The 26,278-nt window shown below is 42.5% G+C and overlaps 1 protein-coding gene and 1 long non-coding RNA gene across 2 annotated transcripts; both read left to right on the top strand.

Annotated features, from left to right (window-relative positions):
- Positions 1 to 11,781: 11,781 nt before the first annotated feature.
- LOC308088457 lies at positions 11,782 to 12,359 on the top strand. The gene is made up of 3 exons (XR_013933445.1): positions 11,782 to 11,912; positions 12,019 to 12,105; positions 12,230 to 12,359. It is a non-coding gene; the product is annotated as an uncharacterized lncRNA (long non-coding RNA).
- Positions 12,360 to 19,049: 6,690 nt separating this feature from the next.
- On the top strand, positions 19,050 to 20,018 carry LOC308088456 (C-X-C motif chemokine 11-6-like). Its single transcript, XM_080432915.1, has 4 exons — positions 19,050 to 19,140; positions 19,435 to 19,570; positions 19,675 to 19,755; positions 19,881 to 20,018. The coding sequence occupies exons 1-4, from the start codon at positions 19,074 to 19,076 to the stop codon at positions 19,885 to 19,887; spliced, it is 291 nt and encodes a 96-aa protein (XP_080289041.1). The 5' UTR covers positions 19,050 to 19,073; the 3' UTR covers positions 19,888 to 20,018.
- Positions 20,019 to 26,278: the final 6,260 nt, after the last annotated feature.

Here is a 26,278-nt window from a genome sequence, read left to right on the forward strand (position 1 = left end):
CCTTTCCCAAGTTGCGAGACATACTGTTTACATGTCAAAGATATGTCATTGATTATTGTTTTCAAAATGTGTCAAAATCATTCCAAAATAGCATATCTACAAGCTCACAATGCACAACTATTTTCGAACACACAAAGTGCTTAGTTGGTTAAATGTATGTTTTGTAATAATAATCAAAATCTACAAAGTAACAGAGTCTCTCAACAGTACTTGAGCAAATTAGTTACTTTCCACCAGTGTCACAAGTCTGCTGACATCTAAATTCAATGTACTGTCGGCCAGGGGCTAAAATAATTTCAGAATTCTTTTAAAGTAACTTTAGGGGCGGTCTTTAGGGCGGTCCTTCATATTGGGGTGGTATCAGGATTGGGTTTCAAAGCAGTGACCGTAGGTTTGTTAGTGCTGCTTTTCTCCGCTGCTAAGCCCCGGGTATTGAATTTTGATTTCCACATGCGTATCGGTAGGTGGAGGTCTCTGATCGTGGCTATGTGCGTGTGCACTTCGCGCGTGCACTATGCGTGTGCACTTCGATGACAGCGATCAGGAAAACGACTTGTCAACAACAACGCAATACACTGGTTCGGGGAGAGACGGAGAGGAGGAGAGGATGGAAGACATATGAAAAGTCAAATGTAATCAAAATGCATGAGGCTTGCTGACTGGTGCCGCCGTGTAATTTGAAAGTCTCAGAGCAATCGTCGAAATCACACAGGGGATTGGATACGTGTGCGTGAGAGAGCGAATGAGAAAGCGCGCGTGTGTGTGTGTGTGTGTGTGTGTGTGTCTCTGTGCTGGAGCTGAAAGGCATGCCCCCATATGTCATTATGTCAACATGTAGAAGTACATGCATGTCCAAATCGATGCTGATGTTAACAGCATGATTTAACTCTGTATCTTTCCACTCTACTCTGCCCTACACACACACACACACACACACACACACACACACACACACACACACACACACACACACACACTGAGTAATAGTGAAAGGTGACAATATTATACGTCGCAGGCCTTGCACAGTGGCAGTCACTCACAGTGTGACAAATCACAAGCTATTTACTTGCCTGCTGTAAATGTTGGGCCTTCACATTGTTAAGGTGTGAAATTTAGTCCGAGGCTAAAATAAATGATGTAAAGACAAGTTCTGTCTCTCTCTCTCTCTCTCTCTCTCTCTCTCTCTCTCTCTAAAGTGCACATAATTATCTTTTAATTTGGTCTTCATCTTGTGAATTATTGTTCACAAGCGATTGAAATAGATCCATCACTGTCTGTATGTATCACATCTATTCAACTCCATACCAGCTACAATGCAGTGGAACCAATTCACCAAAGTATTTCACTCTTATACTTGCATATAAGATGTAACAATAATTCAATAAAGATCGTATTATCGATCTTATTCTTTATTTAAAATGTAACTGTAATTTGTCTGTCCGTCCGTCCGTCCGTCCGTCTGTCTATCTTGCTGAGCCCATTGTAAAACAGCCTGCCACATCACTTTGCACTTATAAAAGAAATCTGTCAAGCACTGTGGTGAAATGCTAACATTCACAACTCTTAGACAGGACAGGACAGATGGTTGTGTGTGTGTGTGTGTGTGTGTGTGTGTGTGTGTGTGTGTGTGTGTGTGTGTGTGTGTGTGTGTGTGTGTGTGTGTGTGTGTGTGTGTGTGTGTGTGTGTGTGTGTGTGTGTGTGTGTGTGTGTGTGTGTGTGTGGTGTAAACACTCCTGTCAGTGAGACAGAACAGATTGAAACGCTATTGAAGTCCCATAACCAAGATGGACGCCCCTAGAACACACTCACACTCCGTCTCTCTCTCTCTCTCTGTCTCTCTCTCTCTCTCACAAGCGCACAAGCGTGCGCACACACACACACACACACACACACACACACACACACACACACACACACACACACAGGTTTCACCACAATCTGTGATTTATATCTGTCAAGCCCTAGAGAGAGGGATGAGCTGAGCAGACAGGGAGTACCCCCTTCTCTCTCCCTCCTCCACACCCTTTTTTTTCCTTCCCTCTGTTCATCCTCCTTGATTCCTTCTCTCTCCCTCTCCCCCACCTCTCTCTCTCTCTCTGTCTCTCTTTCCCTCTCTCCCTCTGTCTCAGCAAAAACACATCTGAAGACATTTCAGAAGTGTCTGTGTACAGGGGTCCGGGACCCCTAGGGGGTCCTCAGAGTTACTATAGGGGGTCCGCCAAATCTTTGTGTGATATGATTTTTTTTTTACCTTAACCACTTGAACCCTAGCATCCCTTTTCTGAGGAGAACTTTTGCCAAAAAATAGCTGATCTACAAGCTCACAAGGCGTTGTGAGCTTGTTCTTGATCAAGATGGATCTCTCAGATCTTTCCTATTCCATCCTGATTGGCTAAGATTGGCTTCCAAAGTTTGCAGTGGCCCGTTTTGTACAAAATGCCTTAAAATCATGAACGCAGCGTCCGACTGCTGTGACACTTTGCACGCACATCCGCAGTAGACCAAGGAAGAAATGCCACTCTACAGTTTTCATATTGGCCTCATGGTGGCGCTATAACAGGCCGATTTACGTTTTGGCCTATAACTGGACCGATCAGCGTGAAACTTTGCACGCACACTCCCTAGAGGCCAAGGGATAACCTCTGCCCTAAATCTTTCACATCGGCCTGTTATAGCGTCACCAGAAGGCCGAGTTTTGCTACCCCTTTTTTATATTACTCCTACAGATTTTGTCCAAACATCACGCCAATCAGTACACATAATCAAAAACTTGGTAGACATCTGAAATCCTCCTCCTGTTGTCTTAATATTCTGCCAACAGGCCTTTTCAAAAATGTTTCAAATTGCATGGCCTCAGATGTTACAAATCTGAGGACTATACAAATTGTCAACACATCTCTTCAATCAGGTTGCTTCCCACAGACCCTGAAAACAGCAGTCATCAAGCTACTCTTAAAAAAGAAAAAGCTGTATTTCAACAACTGAACAACTTCTTAACACTACACAATGGCCTTGATATTCTCCAGTCAGGTTTTCGACCACACCACAGCACTGAGACTGCTCTTTTTAAAGTTTTCAATGACATCAATTATTTGTTTGCAAACATTGAGACTGGACTCACAGGTGACTGTTTCATGTAATCAATTCCCAACAGATCCCCAAACCTGTTGTTTTGGGGAGCGCTTGTTTCAGTTCATTCAACCTCCTCTTGTGTGTTGGCTAGTGAGGCGCGCCCTAGCGAAAGTGCGAGACATATTATACTTCATCGCGCAATGGTATTGCGCGCCGAGAATAGCTGACATACCGTACAAGCTCACAACCGTGCCACGGATGCGATCGTTGTGAGCTTAGAGGTCTGCTGTTCTTGCCCGCAGAGAACGCGGGACGGAGCATAAATTAGGCTTGATGGGCTGCATCTGCGCGAGCAAGAGCAGGTTGTGGTGCCGTGATCATAGAGCGCTCTCTGTTCTAGTGACAGCGAATGGAGGTGGGGTTGGAAGGACAACTGCTTTGAATCGCTATTATTGTTTACACACAACAGAAACCAAGGATTATATCTTTCAAGAGTGAGAGATCACAGGAAAAAAATAACTACGCATTCTTCCTCCATACTGGGAGAAAAACAACATCTGAAAGTTTGATGGGATGCATTTTTACACATGAGTGCTCTGGCCACTTTTCCATTGCATCTTATGAGCGGTGGGGTTCATTTGGTGCCGGCCTGCACGCGCATACTGGTTCTTATCAGTGTGACGTTGTCTGATAAGGGGTCTATGGTGGCAAAATTTCAGGAATCTCGCCGACTGAACATGTTTGGTCGTTTCCCGTCAGCCACAGCCCGGCGTGAAGAGGGGGGAGAGAGTGGGTTAAGGGCTCCGTAGAGGGGACCTCTCGTCTGCTAATGGTGCAGAGTGCAGACGACGCACACAGAGTGCAGGCGACACACGAAGGTCTGCTTTCTTACCCTAAAACCAAAAATAAATGTGGGGAAGCAGCATTTAGTTTTTATGCACCACATATCTTCTGGAACAAACTCCCAGAAAACTGCAGGTCTGCTGCCACTCTTATTTCTTTTAAAAACACAACTAAAGACCTTTCAGTTTGCCACTGACTTTGATTGAGTTACTTTTCTTTTTTCTTTCTCTTTCTCTTCTGCACTGTAATTATAAGGGGCCAAGCACACAAGTTTCATTATTGTTGTTCTTCCTCCGCTAGCTCAGTACGAAACTTGGCAGTATGGTAGAGGGTCATGAAAAACTACTAAGAAAGGAAACTCACAACCATTGGCCAAAGGGTGGCGCTATAGCACTCAATTGACAAATGCAAACTTTGAACAGGCAGAGCTCATGAACCGTTTAACCCACAGCCATGAAACTTCATTACACATATGCGTCTCCTCCTGTGTGTGTGAAATTACACAAGCAGTTATGCATCTGCTGGTAATTTTCGTAATTATGTGGGTAAGTAATTACGGTCTTATTTTTACAGCAGGGTTAAAGGTGATTATAATTTATAGCAAATTGAAATGGTGCAAGAAATTGAGAAAAAAATGGTCATTAGTCTCACGCCTGCCTTTAGAAATCTGCAGAGACCGCGGCCCGTCCTGTTCCTTTCAGTATCAGCTAGAAACAAGCATAAATGAATGAACAAGTGCCCCCAATTGTCCCCCCAATCAATGCTACAATTTACTTTTGCTCTCTCTCTCTCTCTCTCTCTCTCTCTCTCTCTCTCCAGTTTGCATTCTGCTGAAAACAATGCCGCCCGCGAAGATGAAAATTAATTTCCGTCTTAACTGCACTCAGCAAACCCGCATAAACTTTCACTGAGTCGACAGACTTGAAACGAAGAGAAGGCGAGAGGGTAGAGGAGAGGAGAGTAAGGGATAGAAGAGGAGGAGAGGAGAGGAGAGGAATGGCTATAGGAGAGGAGAGGAATGGATAGAAGAGAGGAGAAGAGGAGAGGTGAGGAAGGGATAGAAGAGAAGAGGAGAGGAAGGGATAGAAGAGAGGAAGAGTGGAGTGGAGAGGAGAGGTGTTACAGGCTGAAACGCAGACAACTTTTCCCTGCTCCTTGGGGACCGATTACTTTTAGTTTTTTTGATTGTGCATCCGCGTGCGTGTGTGTGCACGCTTTAGCAAGGAAGAGGAAAAGGAAAGGACACATGTTAGCAGAACAAAACCTCCCCAAGTTCAAGGGGAACAAACACTTAGACCTGATTTATACTTCCTTGTAGGGCGGTGTTGCTCGCTGAACTGCGATCAAGGTGAACTGCCTGCATGTTTGTGACCATTTCCTGTGGTTGAAATGAGTATTTCTGCTTTTTACTACCCGCAGGCACGAACTCTAACACAGACATCTACTGCACACTGTTTAGTCCAAACCACATCACGTTACACCAAACCAAACCAAACCAAACACACCGCACAACATAACACCACACCATTATTCTGATTGTGTTTAGTGTCATTATCTACAGTATTCAATCACATATATGCACAAGTACTCTGTTGCTGTTTCAGTGTTTCAATGCTTCAAACTACTGCTAGTCCTGCTGCTGCAAATGTACCAGCCCTTTGGAAAACAATTAAAACAAAAAGTCATGGCATGCAGCTGTCAGCTTCAGTGTTATTTGACAGTTTACAAGAAATCATCTGTGCTCTTGGAATCCTAATCCCGGAGAAGAGTTCCTAGGAATGGAAGTTCCTCATACGAATGAGATAATTTTTTCCTTCTGCTTGTAGTTTCACTTTCACTGACTGGATCACGTGGAGGGGGGTTGAAGGGGGGGGGGGGGGCATCTTTCTACAAATGTGAGCTAAGCATCTTTCCATCATGTCCAGCATCATGAAATTAGCTGTCATCGCCGTTCTCATCTGCCTGCTTGCTTTTTTGATTGTGCATCCACGTGCGTGTGTGTGCATGCTTTAGCAAGGAAGAGGAAAAGGAAAGGACACATGTTAGCAGAACAAAACCTCCCCAAGTTCAACATTTAGACCTGATTTATACTTCTTCGTAGGGTGGTGTTGCTCGCTGAACATAGCCAATCTATGCAATGTAGCTCGTAGTTTGGCGATATTCGGCGTGCGACACCGTAGCAAAATGGAGTATAGATTAACAGCATCTGACGCTTGGATAACAATAAAATCATGGCATCATGATATAACTACTGCTACACAGTCAAATCTGGATCGTTAATTCATTACAAATGGACACTTTGGATTTTACGGATTTGTAAGCTACAGTACATGTCTTTTCATTCAACAATCCACCCTCTCCACCTCCATCCATCCATCCATCATGTGTCCATTGTACCTGCATTCACCAGCCCTCCCTCCCGCCCAGCCATCCATCTCAGAGTGAGAGGCTGGAGTCTGTTAGCTTGTTTCATTGCCACTGTAGTGAATTAGCTGTCAGGACTATAGCCAGTTGTGCTGAGCTCACCCAGCTGAACTTGGCACTCTGTGCCACGGTAATAGAAGATTAATTGTGCACTGGGTGTGTGGGGGTGTGTGTGTGTGTGTGTGTGTGTGCGTGCGTGTGCGTGTGTGCGTGTGTGTGCGCTACTGGGTGTATTGCTCTGTTTGTGCGTGCAAGCATGCATTTTGTGATGCGAGCCTCTGCGGGTGCATGTGTGTTCAGCAAGATGTGTGTGTGTGTGTGTGTGTGTGTGTTTGCATGTGTGTTTGCGTGTATGCATTGTGTGTGTGTTTACGAGCAGTTAATTAAGGAAATGCTCGACGTCTGATTCAGTTGCATCTCAAAGCCACAAGCAGCTCATCACTCCCTTAGCTGGAGAGGAGAGGAGAAGAGGAGTGGAGAGAAGAGAAGGAGAGGATGGGAGGGGAGAGAAGAGAAGAGGAGTGGAGAGAAGAGGAGGAGTGGAGGGGAGAGGAGAGGAGAGGAGAGGAGAGGATGGGAGGGGAGGGAATAGGAGAGGAGTCACAGACAAGCATTGCTGCTGTCTCTCTGAGTGGCTCTCTACTACCAGCTCAATATTTCTGTTGCTGTACACTCTCATGCTTCATGACTTTCCTAACTCCCTTTCCTCTCCCTCCATCGTTGCCTACACCTTTCCCAGTTGTGAGATTGTAGATCTGCTATTTTCGCTGGGATACCAGGTTTAAAGTGGTTAAAAGAGTGTGGACGACGTTGAAATAATGATGGAAATATTGCATTTCTGTTCATTTCATCCAGCTATTTTTTATACAGATGAATGGAAACGCTTCTAACGATTATGCAAAATAATTGCAAGCAGCTCCAAATGTAAATTGCGATCAGGCGATTATGTAATAATTGTGACAGGCCAAGTTTCACTCACACGCTGGTTTGTCAAAACATTCATAAATCAACAGGATATCCTGCTGTTGTGTAAAAGTAATTATACTGTGTTGATATGACAGCCGTCTCCTTCGCACCGAGGCTTAAACCAAAAGATTTTTATTACAGACGACATTTTTAAGAAAAAATACAGCAAGGGATTGTACGGAAAAGTAAACAGAAATTAATTTAATGCTGCTCATTTTCACTGTTCTATTGTTGTTTAATATGGCTCCCTTTTAATTTCCTCTGGCACTTTCTTCAGTTTAATTGTATTTGTTATAATTTTATTGTACTATTGTGTAAATGCTTTCATTTCAAGTAGCCTACTCTGGAAAATCCAGACAGGGCTCCGTATAGATCCAGTCTTCTTAATTCAAATTCAACAGAAAGTTTACCTTTTTATTTCTGAACTGGGTTTTGCGATTTTATATATTGCCAGAACCTGCTTTGTTTGCGTTCATTTATGCCTTAACCCATTAAGACCTGAGGCGATTCTTAATTTTTTTTTCTAAATCCTAACAGTTTAAAAAAAAAAAAAAAAATCAAGATTTTTCAAAAATAGCAGATCTACAAGCTATGAGCTTGTAGATCTGCTATTTTTGAATAGCCAAAGAAATCTATCGTTCCTGGTCTTAATGGGTTAAAAGAGTGACTGCAACGCGTTTCACTGTGCAGTGTAAGTCAATAGGGAGAACGTTCTGGATTCTGAATTCTAATCAATGGAGCAACTATTGAAGATATCTCGCCAATATTACGTCATGGCAAGTTTACTACATGAACGTTGCAACCTCTTCCAAAATGACACTTTGCTTTAAAATTATGAACTGGCCGTCAGCACTTTTACCACTTCCTTTCACTTCCTTCCACAAGTGAAAGGAAGTGACTCATACAGTACGTATCAAAAGAAAGGAGAAGTGAGCAGACCATATCCAGTTATCTGTACTAAAATAACAATAGTAGAACACTCTAGTTTTACCAGAGAATTGCTAGCGGAAACAGATGTGTGTGTCTGTGTGCGTGTGCATGCGTGTGTATATGTCTGCTAAGAAAGTGATAATTGTCTTGTTTGTAAGGTATCTGACTTCCAAGGAGCAAAAATAAAGAAAAGATATTTAACATTTCATATTTAATGAATGACTATATTTAATGTGACACTGGGACAAAGCAGAAGATAAAATGTGACTCTTCACGAATTGCACAAATAGCCTATGCCAGGTGTCGTAGTAGGCTCTGCTCTGTTGTATGCAAGGCTCCTTCCATCAACAAAAAAAAGTGCTTGTGGAACACCCTGAACGCTTAGTATTTGGCCTTTTTTCTGGCTAGTGCTACCCAACAGTGCTATGTCTAGCTACCGCAGGTTATCAAATTGGTATCATTACTGTAGCTAATAGTTGTCTCCGCCAGGCCGAAAGGCATTAGCCTGGTAAACCCTCCCTCCGGAAATCTCAATTCCATTTCATTTCAGGAGTGAGTCTGGCCTGATAGCCCTTTGTGGGGGTTTCTAGTGGAATTACCAGCTAACCGAGCCTATCAGCGTCGTCGCTCATTGTTCTGTGATTGACAGCTTACGTTGGCCAATCAGGTGGCGAGTTCGAGTGAGCCCAAAACACGAACGGCAGCCATCTTTTTCTTGTGCGGCCAATTCTCCGCTATTTTTTTACTTCAAAAAGCTCTCTAACTTCTATTTTGAGGCCCGGAATTTACTTATAAGATATCGTTTGGATAGAATTTAGTTGTTTAACTTCATATATGTGGTCAATTAATCATGACAAAGCCTATTTAAAAATAAAAATTTAGAGAACCGGTAGGGGCGGGCAGTGACACCATTTTATCCGAAAAAGGCAACCCATTTTGGGTATGGCTGTCTCAAAAGTCCCGTCGCGTCACATTAAGACTGGTGAACTGCTGATTGGCTGAAGGGGAAAAATGATCATTGGCTGAAGGGGTTGTCAGTCAACGGTATTACTCCCGCCCAACTCCAGCACAGCCAATATTGCAGATAGGCGGATCATGCCAGACTCACTCCTGAAATGAAATGGAATTGAGATTTCCGGAGGGAGGGTTTACCAGGCTAGAAAGGCATGGCGAGCGAGTATGTTTTGCACCCTGTCCGTCCGTCCGTCCGTGTGTGTGTCCGTCCGTGTGTCCGTCTGTGAGCAGGTGATCTCCGGCACCGTTGGCTTGATCGCAGCGAAACTGTGCACACACACTCCCTGGATGCCAATTCAGAACCTTTTCACATAGGCCTGTTATAGCGCCACCAGGAGGCCACTTTTTGCAAAACACATTTTTTGACAGTACTCTTACAGATTTTGCCCAAACGTCACGTAAATCGATACACAGTATCTCTATAGTCATTACACGAAACGTGTCTTTCAGATTTTTCATATTCCATCCTGATTGGCTAAAAATGCCTTCCAAAGTTTGCAGGAGTGCTCCTTTTTGAACAAAATGCCTCAAAAATTAACACAGCTTGCAATTTCCGTGAAATTTTGCACGCACATTCCCACTATGCCGAGGAAGAAATTCCACTTGCCTCATGGTGGCGCTATAACATGCCGATTACTGTTTTTACCTATAACTGCACCGATCTGTGAAAGCTTTGTATGTGCACTCCCTAGAGGTCAGGGAAAAACCTTTGCCCCACATTTTTCACATCTGCCTTTTATAGCGCCACCAGGAGGCCGACTTATATAAAACATTTTTTTTAATATTACTCCTTCACATTTTATCGCAAAATTTCACGCAAATCGGTACACATGATCTCTATAGTCGTGTGATCAAGACGGATCTGTTAGATTTTTCATATTCCATCCTGATTGGCTAAGATTGACATCTAAAGTTTGCAGGAGTTTTGAACAAAATGTTGCAAATCATGAATGCAGCGTCCGATTGCGGTGAAACTTCGCATGCATATTTGCACTACATTGAAAAACAAATGCCACCCTTTCAACATTGCCCTATTATAGCGCCACCAGGAGGCAAACTTATATAAAACTATTTTTTTATATTACTCCTTCAGATTTTTGCCAAACAACACGCAAATCGGTACACATGATCTCTATAGTCAACTTATCAAGACGGATCCGTCCTGACCTGGCGGAGAGCTGTGCTCCGAAGAGCACTTTTTCTAGTTGCCCAAACTGCACAAACTGTCTGTCTGTCTCTATCGTCTTTCAGGACATGTTACGCACAAATTGATTAACTAAACCTCTTCAGCTGCATGCTGCCTTTGTTGACAGTCCCACATGCATCCAAACATGCATCACTCTCTTGAGTAGGCTCGAGAGAGAGAGTGATGTAGGCTCCCTCCGCCCGGCCCAATAAAAATAAAAATACTTTAAAATGCACTAATAACATTCTGTAGGACCTGAAAGATCCCTGAAATAGATCACCTATGTCATAGGTGATCTATTTCTGATTCAAAACGATTAATTCTGCTGAAAGGTGACAAAAAGGTGAAAGGTGAACTGCCTGCATGTTTGTGACCATACTTGTGGTTGAAATGAGTATTTCTGCTCTTTACTACCGCAGGCACGAACTCTGACACAGACATCTACTGCACACTGTTTAGTCCAAACCACATCACGTTACACCAAACCAAATCACAGACCATACAACATAACACCACACCACACTTCAGATTTTTATCAGTATTCAATCACGTATGCACAAGTACTCTGTTGCTGTTTCAGTGTTTCAATGCTTCAAACTGCTGCTAGTCCTGCTGCTTCGAAACAAATGTACCAACCCTTTGGAAAACAATTAAAACCAAAAAGTCAAATAAATATGATACATACACAACAGACATGCAGCTGTCCAGCTATTTGACAGTTTCCAAGAAATAACATGTGCTCTTGGAATCTTAATCCCGGGGAAACCCCAGTCAGAGTTCCTAGGAATGAAAGTTCCTCATACGAATAAGAAACAACATTATGTTTTCCTTCTGCATGTAGTTTCACTTTCACTGACTGGATCACATGAAGGGGGGGGGGGCATCTTTCAACATATAAATGAGCGAGTGAGCTCTCTCCTCCATTCACAACATTATCAACTCTGTTAACAAGTAGAACACCTGAAGAAGCATCTCTCCATCATGTCCAGCATCATGAAATCAGCTGTCATCGCCGTTCTCATCTGCCTGCTTGCTCTTCATGTAGAAGGTAATGTGTCTTTTACAGAAATATTCATTGGTGCACATGAAGTCTCTTTGGATAATACCAGCCACAGTTGTGGTTTCTACTATCTACTATCTATTTGTGTAGTCAACATCAGATTTTTACTCTCTATATGTATGTTATTCTGCTGGTCTAGATCTGGGGAGAATAATTTGCTTTTATTTGGCTGCTAATGCAGTTAGTTGACAGTGGTTTTAAAACAAAGATAGAAGTTTTTATATGTAATTACAGTATGTATACCACTGTGTGACTAACAGTGTTGTATCCCTTCATTGCGCAGGTCAACATAGTAAAACATCATGCAGATGTTTAAATGCAGGAGTCAGCAGAATGGACAGAAATCTCATCAACCCCAATCCCGAGACCATGACGGTGCATAAAGCGAGCTCCTTCTGCGATCGCAGGGAGATTATGTAAGTAGAATGTTCTAAACGGTATAGCTTTAAGTCATGTGAGATGGCGCTCACTTTACACACAGTTGTCCTGATCTCTCACTAATATTATTTTATCCATCTCCAGTGTGGAAAGAACAAATGGCGAGAAGGTATGCGTGAATCCAGAGTCAAGACTTGGAAAGTTTATTATTCACAAGAAACTCTAAAACGGGTAAGATTAACATTAACCTAACTGAACTACACTAAAAGAATGGAATCAATGTGGAAATCAGATTAATTCCAAACTACTAAAACAAAACAATATTCTAAGACCAATGTGACTTATTTTGTTTCAGGAATGAAAAAAAACCCTGTTGTGAACACACCAGCTTCTACCACCTTCTAAAGTGACATCATTACACATGACCTGATGAAGATGACCAACAATGTGGCAGAACCTCGACCATAAACACTGTGATGAAGATGACCAACAATTTGGCAGAAGCTTGGCCCTCTCTTAATGTTCTTCTTAATGTAATTTATATAATTTATATAATTTGTCTTTTCTTAATTTATTCCTTATAAAAAAATGTTTTTAATGTTTTGATAAATCTATGTGTGTGTGTGTGTGTGTGTGTGTGTGTGTGTGTGTGTGTGTGTGTGTGTGTGTGTGTGTGTGTGTGTGTGTGTGTGTGTGTGTGTGTGTGTGTGTGTGTGTGTGTGTGTGTGTGCTAAGAAATTGATAATAGTCTTGTTTGTAAGGTATTGATGTCTGGCCTCCAAGGAGCAAAAATAAAGAAAATATATTCAACATTTCATATTTAATTAATTACTGTATTTAATGTGACACTGGAACAAAGCAGAAGATAAAATGTGACCCCTCACGAATTGCACAAATAGCCTATGCCAGGTGTCGTAGTAGGCTCTGCTCTGTTGTATGCAAGGCTCCTTCCATCAACAAAAAGTGCTTGTGGAACACCCTGAACACTTAGTATTTGGCCTTTTATCTGGCTAGTGCTAGCCAACAGTGCTATGTCTAGCTACCGCAGGTTATCAAATTGGTATCATTACTGTAGCTAATAGTTGCCAATGTGCACAAACTGTCTGTCTGTCTCGTCTTTCAGGACATGTGATGCACAAATTGATTAACTAAACCTCTTCAGCTGCATGCTGCCTTTGTTGACAGTCCCACATGCATCCAAACTAGGCCTGTGACAAACAGCCAAAAAGGGCTTTAGTTTTCGAGACATTGTTTTTCCTCATCTCTAAGGCCTCCCATACATGAAATGGATTGTTTTATAACAATATTTTACTGCAAAAGTGGTTAAATTGATATATAAAGTTATACACCCCAAACTAAAAATAAACCCTGGCCGTCTGGGGGTTGAGGCATATAAAATCATTTAGATTCACAATGGAAGCTCTGATAGGTTTTAAACTTGGCATACTTGAAGTCAGGACATCCCTCTACATTCTAGAAAAGACTGAATGTCAATATCTGAATGTAATACAGTCATTTGAACACATACCTACAATAGGCGGAAATGTAGAATGTTGCTCTTTACTTTGTAGTGACTCTGACATGGATTGTCATAGCAAGACATATGATGTCTTGTTGGAAAGGTGTGGTTCTACTGAATCCAGCAATACCATTGTTTGTACCATGGTGTAAAAGTAGCTTTAATACTCATGGAGTTATGTCACTAAACGTATATGGTGTCCCAAATGGGGAAATCATGAAACAGTCCTAATGCAATCTACAGTATCACACAGATTAGTTCTATTTTCAATTCACTTATCAAGGGTGGAAAAATATGAACAAATTCACTTGAGTAGAAGTCCCTAAAATGTATTAAACTAGAAGGCAGAATTCTAGTACCCCCCCCTAACCCCCCCCCCCCTAACCCCCCCAAAGAAAATTTTGTTTGGGGGTACAAAAGCATGGGCTAAAAAATAAAAAATAAATACCCAGAGGGTTGGGCCCCCCCCTTAGGGGTCCCTAGGCCGTGACCTACACACGGCGAAGGAAAACTGTAAAGCCACAGCCACACATGCAAGATGTTGCACATGAACTCTGCAGCCGCACTGAGGCGCTCCAACACAAACACTCTGACATTAAGCTGCACACAACAAACATCAGCAGCACACACAACATTCACCACAATGACAAACAAATTACGTCCGCGCAAAAATAAGCGAGGGCTCGCGTATTTTGGGGGTCAAAAATCGTGGGATAAAAATTTCCACCAAAAAAGTTTTTACATTTTTTTAAATAATTTTACTCCCAGGGGGTCCGCGGACCCCCTGGGAGTCTTGGGGACCCCCACGAAACATCGCAGACCCCCGTGACACATCGCGGACCCCATCGGCAGTTTTTAGTTTTTCATGAAGAAATGTCCCCCAAAAAAGTTTTTTTTTTTTTTTTTTATAATTTTACTCCCAGGGGGTCCGCGGACCCCCGCGAGATATCGCGGACCCCATCAGCTGTTTTTTTTTTTCATGAAGAAATTTCCCCCCAAAAAGTTTTTATTTATTTTTTAACAATTTTACTTCTAGGGGGTCCGCGGACCTTTAAATAGGCTCTGTCATGATTAATTGACCACACATATGAAGTGAAACAACTACATTCTATCCAAACGATATGTTATAAGTGAATTCCGTGCCTCATAGAAGAAGTTTGAGAGCGTTTAATAAGCGAAAATAAGAGGTGAAGGCACTCGCACCCTGACCATAGACCCTGACTCGCACAACCAACAATGGCTGCCGTTCGTCTTTTTTCAGGCTGCGAACTCGCCACCTGATTGGCCAACTTTTGCTGTCAATCACAGAACGATGAGCGACGTTGCCATGTCCAGGTTTTTGTAAGCGTGAAGTGGGTGTAAATTGGTTAGAGAAAGTGCGTCCACGCATGCGCAGTGCGCAGCGTTGTGTTTTTTCATGAAGCTGGTTGCTTGTTGCTCGCGCACGATCTGGCAACAGCGGTGCATACGCATGCGCAGTGGCGAGTTTTTGACAAACACATGATCAGCGACACAAGCCGATTGTAAGGTAGATGTCCCAAACTTGAGAAAACTAGACATTTTATGCAATTTCAACAATAGTGCAGAAAAAAATGCAGGCCTACAGTACAACTAACAACTATTTAGCAAACCTGGCTGAGGGAGTTTGGTCTATGAAACACAGGATAAGATGTAGATTTCCTTTGTGCAGGCACATGCGTCTTGTCGTCTTGGTGATGAATGGTGGATATAATGGAGCTGGGGCTAGGTTGTAATTTCGGACGCATCATCAGTAGTGTTCCCTTGGTTCTTGGAGTGTTTCGGCCTTGACACTATAGACCCTCGCCAAAGGTGGCCGGCTACAGTGTGATCAGCCCTGAGCTTGCGTCATTCCCAATTAGTCATGAGATCTTGCCACACAACCTCTGCACCCCACCTCCACTGGGCGGACCTCAGTGTTCCAGCCGCGATGTTGTGCTTCAGCAGCAAGCTCGGCAAAGCGTAGGTGTTTTTGCTCATAAGCCTCATCCACTGAGGCCTCCCAGGGTACTGTGAGTTCGATGATGAACACCTTTTTTAGAGAAGGGGACCAGAGCACCAAGTCAGATGGTCGTAGCGATTTCTGGAGGAAACACAAGCTGTCGGCCAATATCAGCCAGCATCTTCCAGTCACAGGCTAAGCGTCGCTGGCCTCGCTCAGATGGTGTGGAGCCGCTCCTGGTTACCTTAGCCCCCTCACGGACAAAGGTAGTTGCCTGTTGGTGGTAGGGAGTTGGTGGCAGCTCGTTTGTCCTCCAAGGTGGATGCAAGGATCTTTAGGACTTGGTTGTGACGCCACGTGTAACGTCCTTGGGTGAGACTAGTTTTTCATCCTGTGAGAATGTGGCTGGGGTTAGGTGTTGGAACAAAGGCCACACCCCGGGTCTTCACCATACCACTGGTGAAGGTTAACTGGTGTTGGAAGGACGTCGTATGTAGCTCCGATGGAAAAGCTCAACTGCCTCGCTTCCATGGACCACATGTCCTTCCAGCTGATCTTCCTCATCTCCACACTGTCCCATCGTGTCCACTGTCCCTGTTTGCCAAGAGAGACTGCCTTGGGCCACCTTGCAGCCTCCTCCTGGTGGCGTACTTCTTCCACCACCATCTTCCTCTGTTCCGGTGCTGTGGCCTTACTCCAAGCTGGGCGGGAAGCTGTTAGCCCAAAGCCTCCTCATCCTTGCTGAACATATCCCATGTCAGCATGTTTGAGGGCTGCTATTGCTTCCTCCACTGCTTTGGCTGGTCTCCATTTGCGCCCGGTTGCCAAGGTCGGTGCGTTGTTGCTCACCACTAAGTCTCTGGATTCATTCAGTGTCACCTGGAGTCTTGTTTTTGCACACTTGAACTCCTCTGTGAGACTGGTGAGGGGCAGCTTGAGGATGCCATCTCCATAGAGGCCTATGGTGGTACGGCATCGTGGAACTCCGAGCTATTTCTTGATGTAACCTGTGACTCCTCTTTCCAACTTCTCCACGGTTGAGATTGGGACCTCATAAACTGCGAGGGGCCACAACATCTGGGGTTGGAGTCCAAACTGCAGGCACCAGGCCTTTAACTTTCCAGGTAGTTGGGTGTTGTCGATAGACTGTAGGCCACTGCTGATATCTTTTAGCAGTTGTTGCACCTGGTCTTTGTCCTTAACGCCTGCATCATACCACCTGCCAAGGCTTTTTACAGGCTGCTCAGACACTGTTGGGATTGGGTCATCTCCGATGAAGAATTTTAGGTCAACGAGCACTCCCTTCACACTTGAGATGCTTCGTGACTTGGATGGTTTGATCTTCATATGGGCCCAACTGATGTTCTATTTGATGCTCAAGGTTATCCTCATGATAGAAAGTAATTCAATTCTGTAGAGTTTATATCATTTAACATATTTGGTTACAGGTTATACTACATTATTTGGCTCCACCTGCTCTATCTGCATCGTATTGCCTACATGGGCTCCTTCATAACCTGATAGGTAAATTATTGCAAATATTTTGGAAAGTGAAAAGATGAGAACGACCTTGCCAAATCAAGTAGCTAATCAGCTAGCTGGAGAGTGACCTAGCTTAATGTAACGGAGCCTGTCCAGTAGCCTACATTGACAACACCCTGATTCTGTTTAACCAGAACAGAGCATTAACTGGTAACAATGTGGTCACTGTACATAGAGCCTAGCAATAGTGAAAGTAGTACACTGTACAAATTCTGTGTTTCTTTTTATTTTATTTTACTGGAATGGAGTGTGATGTACAAACATTCGATCCAAATCTTTGTATCATCTGTGGTAAATATTTAGAAAAAGGAAAGAAACAAGATCCATATGTCAAAAAGCCCACAGCAATACATACAAAATGTCTTCTTTCCAAATAAAGGTAGTATATCTTGTCATGTATCATGTAGAGCAAACTACTCCAGTAAGTAACAATAATGAGCAGTTGCAAATGTTGAGAGTGAGAGCATACCTGCGCCAGTCTCATCAAGAAGGTTTTTACAACATTGTTTAACATACAAAAAGATGATTTCATTTGTGGGAAGGCCAGTACAAGACCAAAACATCTGACAGCCATTATAACTGGTACAGGCAAAAGTACCAGAGACAAGGTCCTTCATGCAGCATCAGAAAGGTTGATTAAGTTGTACATCATCGGTCTCGTACCCCAATCTCTTTGTGTATGATGCCAAATATCATAAAGGCTGCCATAAACACTACATCTCTAAACAAAATATAGCAGCTGCCAGGTGAAAAAATAACCTAGTTTACCTAGTTTATGAAGGAACCCATACCTAATACGATGCAGATAGAGCAGGTGGAGCCAAATACTGTAGTAAAACCTGTACCCAAATATGTTAAATGATAAACTCTACATAATTGAATTACTTTCTGTTATGAGGATAGCATCAAATGGGTGGAGCTTAGTTTCCCTCTGCCAGGTTTGCTAAATAATTGTTAATAGTTCTACTGTAGGCCTGCATTTTTCTCTGCACTATTGTTGAAGATTGGACAACAATTTCAAATTTTCTCAAGTTTGGGACATTTCATACATTTTAGGGACTTCTACTCAAGTGAATTTGTTAATGTTTCCACCCTTGATAAGTGAATTGAAAATAAAACTAATCTCTGTGATAGTGTAGAATTCAGTAGGACTGTTTCATGATTTTCCCATTTGGGACACCATATACGTTTAGTGACATGACGAGACAATCCATGTCAGTCACTACAAAGTAAAGAAAACATTCTACATTTACATTTCCGCCTATTGTAGGTATGTGTTCAAATGACTATCTCCTATTTACATTCAGAAAGATATTGACTTCTAGAATGTAGAGGGATGTCCTGACTTCAAGTTTGCCAAGTTTTAAACCTATCAGAGCTTCCATTGTGAATCTAAATGATTTTATATGCCTCAACCCCTAGACGGCCAGGCTTTATTTTTAGTTTGGGGTGATCTATTTCTGATTCAAAACGATGAATTCTGCTCTGACAAAAAGGTGAAAGGTGAACTGCCTGCATGTTTGTGACCATACTTGTGGTTGAAATTAGTATTTCTGCTTTTTACTACCGCAGGCAGGAACTCTGACACAGACATCTACTGCACACTGTTTAGTCCAAACCACATCACGTTACACCAAACCAAACCAAACCAAACCATACCACACCACACCACACCACACCACACCACAGACCACACAACATAACACCACACCAAACCATTATTCTGATTTCATCAGTATTCAATCACATACATGCACAAGTACTCAGTTGCTGTTTCAGTGTTTCAATCCTTCAAACTGCTGCCAGTCCTGCTGGTTCGAAACAAATGTACCAACCCTTTGGAAAACAATTAAAACCAAAAAGTCAAATAAATATGATACATAGCCTACACAACATACATGCAGCTGTCAGCTTCAGTGTTATTTGACAGTTTCCAAGAAATAACTTGTGCTCTTGGAATCTTAATCCCGGGGAAACCCCAGTCAGAGTTCCTAGGAATGAAAGTTCCTCATAAGAATGAGATAATTTTTTCCTTCTGCTTCTAGTTTCACTTTCACTGACTGGATCACGTGAAGGGGGGCTGTTTCAACATATAAATGAGCCATGAGCTCTCTCCTCCATTCACAACATCATCAACACTGGAAACAAGTAGAACACCTGAAGAAGCATCTCTCCATCATGTCCAGCGTCATGAAATCAGCTGTCATCGCCGTTCTCATCTGCCTGCTTGCTCTTCATGTAGAAGGTAATGTGTCTTTTACAGAAATATTCATTGGTGCACATGAATTCTCTTTGGATAATACCAGCCACAGTTGTGGTTTCTACTATCTACTATCAGTTTGTGTAGTCAAAATCAGATTTCTCTCTATATGTATATGTTATTCTGCTGGTCTAGATCTGGGGAGAATAATTTGCTTTCATTTGGCTGCTAATGCAGTTAGTTGACAGTGGTTTTAAAACAAAGATAGAAGTTTTTATATGCAATTACAGTATGTATACCACTGTCTGACTAACAGTGTTGTATCCCTTCATTTCACAGGTCAAGTTGATAGTAGAAAATCATGCAAATGTTTAGATGGAGGAGTCAACAAAATGAACATAAAACTCATCAACCCCAATCCTGAGACCATGAAGGTGTTTGAAGCGAGCTCCTTCTGTGATCACAGGGAGATTATGTAAGTAGAATGTTCTAAACAGTAGCTTTAAGTCATGTGAGATGCCATTCACTTTACACACCGTTGTCCTGATCTCTCACTAATATTATTTTATCCATCTCCAGTGTGGAAAGAACAAATGGCAAGGAGGTGTGCGTGAATCCAGAGTCAAGACTTGGAAAGTTTATTATTCAAAAGAAACTCGGGTAAGATCAACATTAACCTGACTGAACTACACTAAAAGAATGGAATCAATGTGGAAATCAATATTAACTCCAGACCACTAAGACAAAACAATATTCTAAGACCAATGTGGCTTATTTTGTTTCAGGAATTGAAATAAACCTGTGGTGAACACAACACCAGCTTCCACCACCTCTAACGTGACCTCAACATCGGTCCACATGACCTCAACCACCCTGTGAGTACTGCTGTGATGAAGATGAATGTGGCAGAACCTCGACCAAAAACACTGTGATGAAGATGACCAATAATGTGGAAGAACCTCGACCATAAACACTGTGATGAAGATGACCAACAATGTGGCAGAAAATGTTATTTTGCCTTATATTATTGGTATTTTCTTAATTTATTCCTTATGAAAATGTATTTTTTAATGTTTTGATAGATGTATTTGACATATTTGTAATTTTGTAATATCTTTAACCTAATAGTTATTCACATAGATCATTTTCGATTTGAGACTGTGTTGTTCTTTTCCCTGGTATTAAGATGATGTCTGTATATTACTGTGTATTTAATTTTTTCTTTGACATTCTATGACATGCGGATCATGATTATGCTTGTTAATCTTGTTAATCATTGCACCTGGAAGAAGACGTCAGTTGAAACATTGGTTTACTTATTACAATAAAATTAAATGCTTTTGCATCGTGGCTCCGAGCTCTGCTGCTTCTTATTTTAACCGTATTCACCATGGTCAGCACCTCCACAACACAGGTGTGTGCTCCTTCCTTTGTTTGATTGTCAGAACCTCTACCATAGACACTGTGATGAAGATGACCAATGTGGCAGAACCTCAACCATAATAAAAATGACCAACAATATGGCAGAACCTCATTAACCGTGAGGTTAACAACAACATTGTTGTTGTTTTTTAACAGTGAGACAATCCTTCGTGTTAATTTATCCATGTGTAACTCTCAGTGGTGGAAAAAGTACTGACATTTTTTACCATGTAAAAGTATCAATACCACAATGTAGAAGTACTCTGTTACAAGTAAAAGGCCTGTGTTCAAAATGTTACTTGAGTAAAAGTACAAAAGTATTGGCATCAAAATATACTTAAAGTACCAAAAGTAAAAGTACTAAAATGATTGAAAATAGCAGATCTACAAGCACACAACGTGTCGCTTGTTGTGTGCTTGTAGATCGGCTATTTTCAAATGGCCTATGTATATAATAGGGTTAAAGTGGTTAATGTGTGTTTTATAATATAATAATTTATATCTGCAAAGTAACTAGTAACTAAAGCTTTCAAATAATTGTAGTGGAGTAAAGGTACAATATTTGCCTCTGAGGTGCAGTGGAGTAGAAGTAAAAGTATTGAAATTGGGAAATACTGCAGTAAAGTAAAACATTCTTCAAAAGTATACTTAAAGGGCAAGACCACTTTGGTAGAGGTTTGGGTTGTGTAGTTACCTTGCCATGATGTAACTCCAAAGGTGGGCAAGAAATCAAAAATAATTGCTCCATTGATTAGAAATTGATAATTCAAAATATGCTCCTCATTGACTTACATTGTATGGTAAAACAGCTCTCAAAGTCACTCTTTTAGCACATAAACTAACGCAAACAAAGTTGATTCAGACAATATAGAACATCACCAAACCCAGTACTGTTTTTTTTTTTATAAAAATGTCAACTTCCTGTTGTTTTTGCCATTTTTAATAAGTAGAAAACCTGGACTGGATCCGCGGATCCGGATCCAGATCTTCAAATAGTAAAATCAACAGGAAGTTGACATTTTTATTAAAAAAACAAACAGTACTGGGTTTGGTGATGCTCAATATTGCCTGAATCAGCTATGTTTGGGTTCATTTATGTGCTAAAAGAGTGACTTTGAGAGCTGTTTTACCGTACAATGTAAGTCAATGAGGAGCATATTTTGAATTATCAATTTCTAATCAATGGAGCAATTATTTTTTATTTCTTGCCCACCTTTGGGGTTACATCATGGCAAGGTAACTACACAACCCAAACCTCTACCAAAGTGGTCTTACCCTTTAAGTGCAGTACTTGAATACATGTACTTAGTTGCTTTACACCACTGCTAATGTTACACACTTGAATGAATGAAGGAGTCCATATCAGTGTGATTTGAGTTGTTCATCTTTTTACTGCAACAAGACAGTTTAAAACACATAAACATGAATTAGGCACGTTTCTGTCCAGTCTGCTTCATTACAATGACAGGATGTACTGGATCCTTCTCTTTGACTGACCCATTATACTGTAACTGGACATACTGAATCATACATAAACAGAAATAACATCACATTCATACAAAAATCAGTTTTACACAAAATAACATAAATGGCACCAAATAGTTCTGTTCCAACATAGCATTACTATTACTGTGGGGTAGAATGAATTAATTATTCACAGCAAGAGTCACACAGTAGCAGCTTGGGGCCTCTGCAGTCACTACCTGAAGTTAGCTTTAGCTGCTAAGCTAGTAGGCTAAGCTAAGCTGCTAAGCTAAGCTGCCATCATGGAGGACAATTACTACCAAACAAACACCGTGGAGCCAAAACGGCCAACTTTTCCACCATCAAAATATCCCCTGGTCATATTCTACTTCATGTGTCTCAGTTAACCCACTTTATCATATCTCACCTGCAACAAGACAGTTTAAAACACATAAACATGAATTAGGCACGTTTCTGTCCAGTCTGCTTCATTACAATGACAGGATGTACTGGATCCTTCTCTTTGACTGACAGAAACCTGTAGCGCTCACTGGAGTGTAATGCCCCCTTGTGGCGCGGCGGAGCTATTGCTCTGTATGTGTTATCTTTGGCAGGATTGGAACACAGTGACTAATTTAGTAAGACTAACATTACAGAAAGCATTATGACAGAAATTAAATACACTTTAAGCATGAACTCTCTCTTTTTAACTATTTAACTTGTAATACCATGAAATAAACAACAAAGTATAGCTCAATAAACACAAAAAATAGGGGGTGGCTTGGGCTTATCCCACATTCTCCCCTCCAAAATGTAATGGCGTCCCGACATTACGACATCATCAGTCCACATGTTGTAATTATGCCTTGCATATAGGAAGGTTATCTAGGTAGGAGTCAGAATATAGTCCAAGAACTTGAAGATGCATTACTGTCCATTTCAGTAAACCATATGACATGCAGCTCCTCTTAATGCCATATGTTTGCAGTAGGTGTCATTGTGCACGATGACATTCCACTGCTACTTCCATCACGAGAATGGGTATCTGCATAATCTCTGAGTAAAGTACTTAACATACTATAGCAACAACCTCCTATTTAAGTCAACATGCAGTACTGTAGTCATAACGCGTCACTTCATTATTAACACAAAAATAAAACTTTCTTAGCATAACAAAAATCACTCAATTCTCATAACTCTGAGGTCTTAATAATAACTGTTAAATCAATTTCAATCATGTGACATTGTGGGCATCCCCAACCTAGGGTAAGTAAACATTAACTTTTGTTTTCTCTGTCTCAAAGGATATCGGTTTTCTCTGACAGGTGGTTGGTCAGAGTCATCATCATCTTGGTCACTGGCACTGCATGCAGACTCGGCAGACTGATGATGAGCTGATGACCTCTCAGGGCTTTGTGTATCATTCTCCTCTTCCTGTGGGTCCAGCTGATACTCTGCATTATCCTCTCCATCCAGGTCCTCCTCTTCTGCTGTTCCAGCCTCTGGATAGACATCTGGTGCCTCTGTCTGTTGATGCTCTGTCTGTAGATGCTGTTCCACCTGTCCTCTGTCATCTGCTTTCCATCCGATGATTCCTCTCCATTCATCTTCATCCTCTGAACTGTGTTCTTGCTCTGTTTTCTCTTGTCTCTGTGTGTTGTTTTTTCTTTTCCTTTTCCTTGGTTCTGCACAGAGGTCATTCTTCTCACAGAGGTCAATCTTTTCCACTGGCAGGAATTCACATGGCAGCAGGAGGTTCCTATGCATGACTCTAACACGCCCTTTCCCATTCTCTGGCTTGAGCTCATACACTGGACTGTCTGGTTGTTTTCTCTGTGTCACAATGTATACTTGACGTTCCCAATACGACCTCAATTTCCCTGGCCCGCCTCTTTCAGTTAGGTTTCGGATAAGCACTCTGCATCCAGGATGCAACTCTGCACCATAGGTCTTCCTGTCATACAGAACTTTTCCTCTTCTGCCCTCTTTGTAGGCTGTGTCTGAGGCCAGCTTGTAAGCGTCATCCATTCGAGCTCTCCATTTCTCAGCATAGTCTCTGCGGGATGAACTTTGGTCCTTTACTGTGAGGCCAAACATCAGGTCAACAGGGAGTCTGGGATTCCGCCCGAACAAGAGAAAGAAGGGTGCATACCCAGTGGCCTCGCTGCGTGTACAATTATAAGCGTGGACCACCTTGGCCAGGGATGCTTTCCAATCTGTTTTAGCTGTCTCTGGGAGGTTTCTGAGCATGGCCAGCAGTGTCCTATTGAATCTTTCAACCTGGCCATTCCCCTGTGGGTGGTAAGGTGTGGTCCGGGATCCTCTTACCCCACTGTATTCTCCCAGCTTGGCGAACAGTTTGTTCTCAAACTCTTTTCCCTGGTCATGGTGGAGCCTCGAGAAAAACCCATACTTTAATACAAAATCACCATAGATCTTGTCTGCAGCTGTTTTGGCAGATTTGTCCTTGCAGGGGTAGGCCTGGGCAAACCGTGTGAAGTGGTCCATCACAACAAGGATATATTCAAATCCTCCTTTACATTTCTCCAGATGTAAGAAATCAATGGAGACCAGCTCGAACGGGTATGTGGTGGTTATGTTAATGAGGGGAGCTCTGGTTGGCCTGTTGGGACGCTTGTTTTTCAGACAGCTGCACACCTGTGTTATTTGATGCTCCACGTCTCTCTGCATGTGAGGCCAGTAAAAGCGATCTCGGATGAGTGTCAGTACCCTCTCTACCCCGAGGTGTCCCATATCTTCATGTAATTCCTTATACACAAGCCCATGAAACTTCTTAGGCAGGAGAAGCTGTGACCGGCTGGCCGTCTTTCTGTACAATAAACCTTCATCATTAATGTGCAGTTTCTGTTTTTCTCTTACCAGGGCAGCTATGTCTTTGTTACTGGCTCGTATTCCACCTTTTGGCCAGTGGTTTGCAATGACATACTTCAGCACTTCTCCGATTACAGGGTCCTCTTCTTGTGCCTCTTTCAGAGATGTTTTCGTGAACTCCAACACTGACATCCTCACTTCCTCATTCTCCTCCGCTAACAGTGTTGAGATGGTCAGAGGACACAGCCAGGGCTCACTTTCATGCATCTGAATGGCCAGAGCCTGGGTCACACTGCCTATGACCTCCGGTGTAACCGCCTGTGTGCAGGTCTGCATGTACTGTTCCATATCCAAGGGCATGCGTGAGAGACCATCAGCATCCCTGTTAGCTCGGCCTGGTCGATATTTGATGGAGAACTGGAAGTCGGCGAGTTCAGCTACCCACCTGTGGGTGGTGGCATTCAGCTTGGCTGTAGTGAGCACGTATGTGAGTGGATTGTTGTCAGTGTAGGCTATGAATGGTGGAGAATAGTAAAGATAGTCCCTGAACCTCTCACATATGGCCCACTTCAGGGCCAGGAACTCCAGCTTGCCTGAATGTAGGTGGTAGTTTTTCTCAGGGGCAGTAAGAGTCCTGGACCCGTATGCAATCACAGCCAGCTTTCCCTGCTGCCTCTGGTAAATCACGGCCCCCAGCCCCTCTTGTGATGCATCGCAATGTAGGATGAATGGCTGCTCGTAGTCAGGATATCCTAACACTGGTGGCTGGGAGAGAAAGTCAATTAGCTGACAGAGTACCTGTTGGTGTTCAGCTGACCACTGAATTGGGTGAGACGATGGCAACTGGCCCCCTTTGCTCTGTTTTCTTTTGTCAGGCTTTCTTGGTTTGTGTTTCTCTTTCTCTGTCTTTTCTGTGGAGAGGAGGTCATAGAGAGGCTTTGCTATGCGTGAGAAGTTTGCTATGTAGTTTCTATAGTATGAAATAAATCCTAATAGCTTTCTCACTTCTCCAATGGTGGTGGGAGTTCTCTGCTTTAAAGCCTGGACTGGGGCAATGTCTGCAGGGTCCATGGTATGACCATCTTTGGTAACCATCCTCCCCAGGAATCTCACTTGGTTTTTGAAAAGCTCACATTTTCTTGATGTCAATTTAACTCCATGGCTCTGGTAACGCTGCAGGACTTTTCTCAGGTCATTTAAGTGGTTCTTGAATGTCTGAGAGTGAACTAAATTGTCATCCAGGTAGGGCAGGCATATCTCATCACGCAGCCCGACCAGGCACTCTTCCATTGACCTCTGGAACTCTGCAGGAGCTGATGATAATCCAAAGGGAATTCTCACCCACTCGTAGAGTCCCCATGGTGTAATAAATGCAGTGAGAGGGCGGCTTGTCTCCTCCATGAAACCCTGGTGATAGGCCTTGCCTTGGTCAAGGACTGAAAACCAGGCGCTCCCCTTCAAAGTG

This window comes from Gymnoscopelus braueri, assembly GCF_963280865.1.
Source record: "Gymnoscopelus braueri genome assembly, chromosome: 7".
NCBI classification, from domain to species: Eukaryota; Metazoa; Chordata; class Actinopteri; order Myctophiformes; family Myctophidae; genus Gymnoscopelus; species Gymnoscopelus braueri.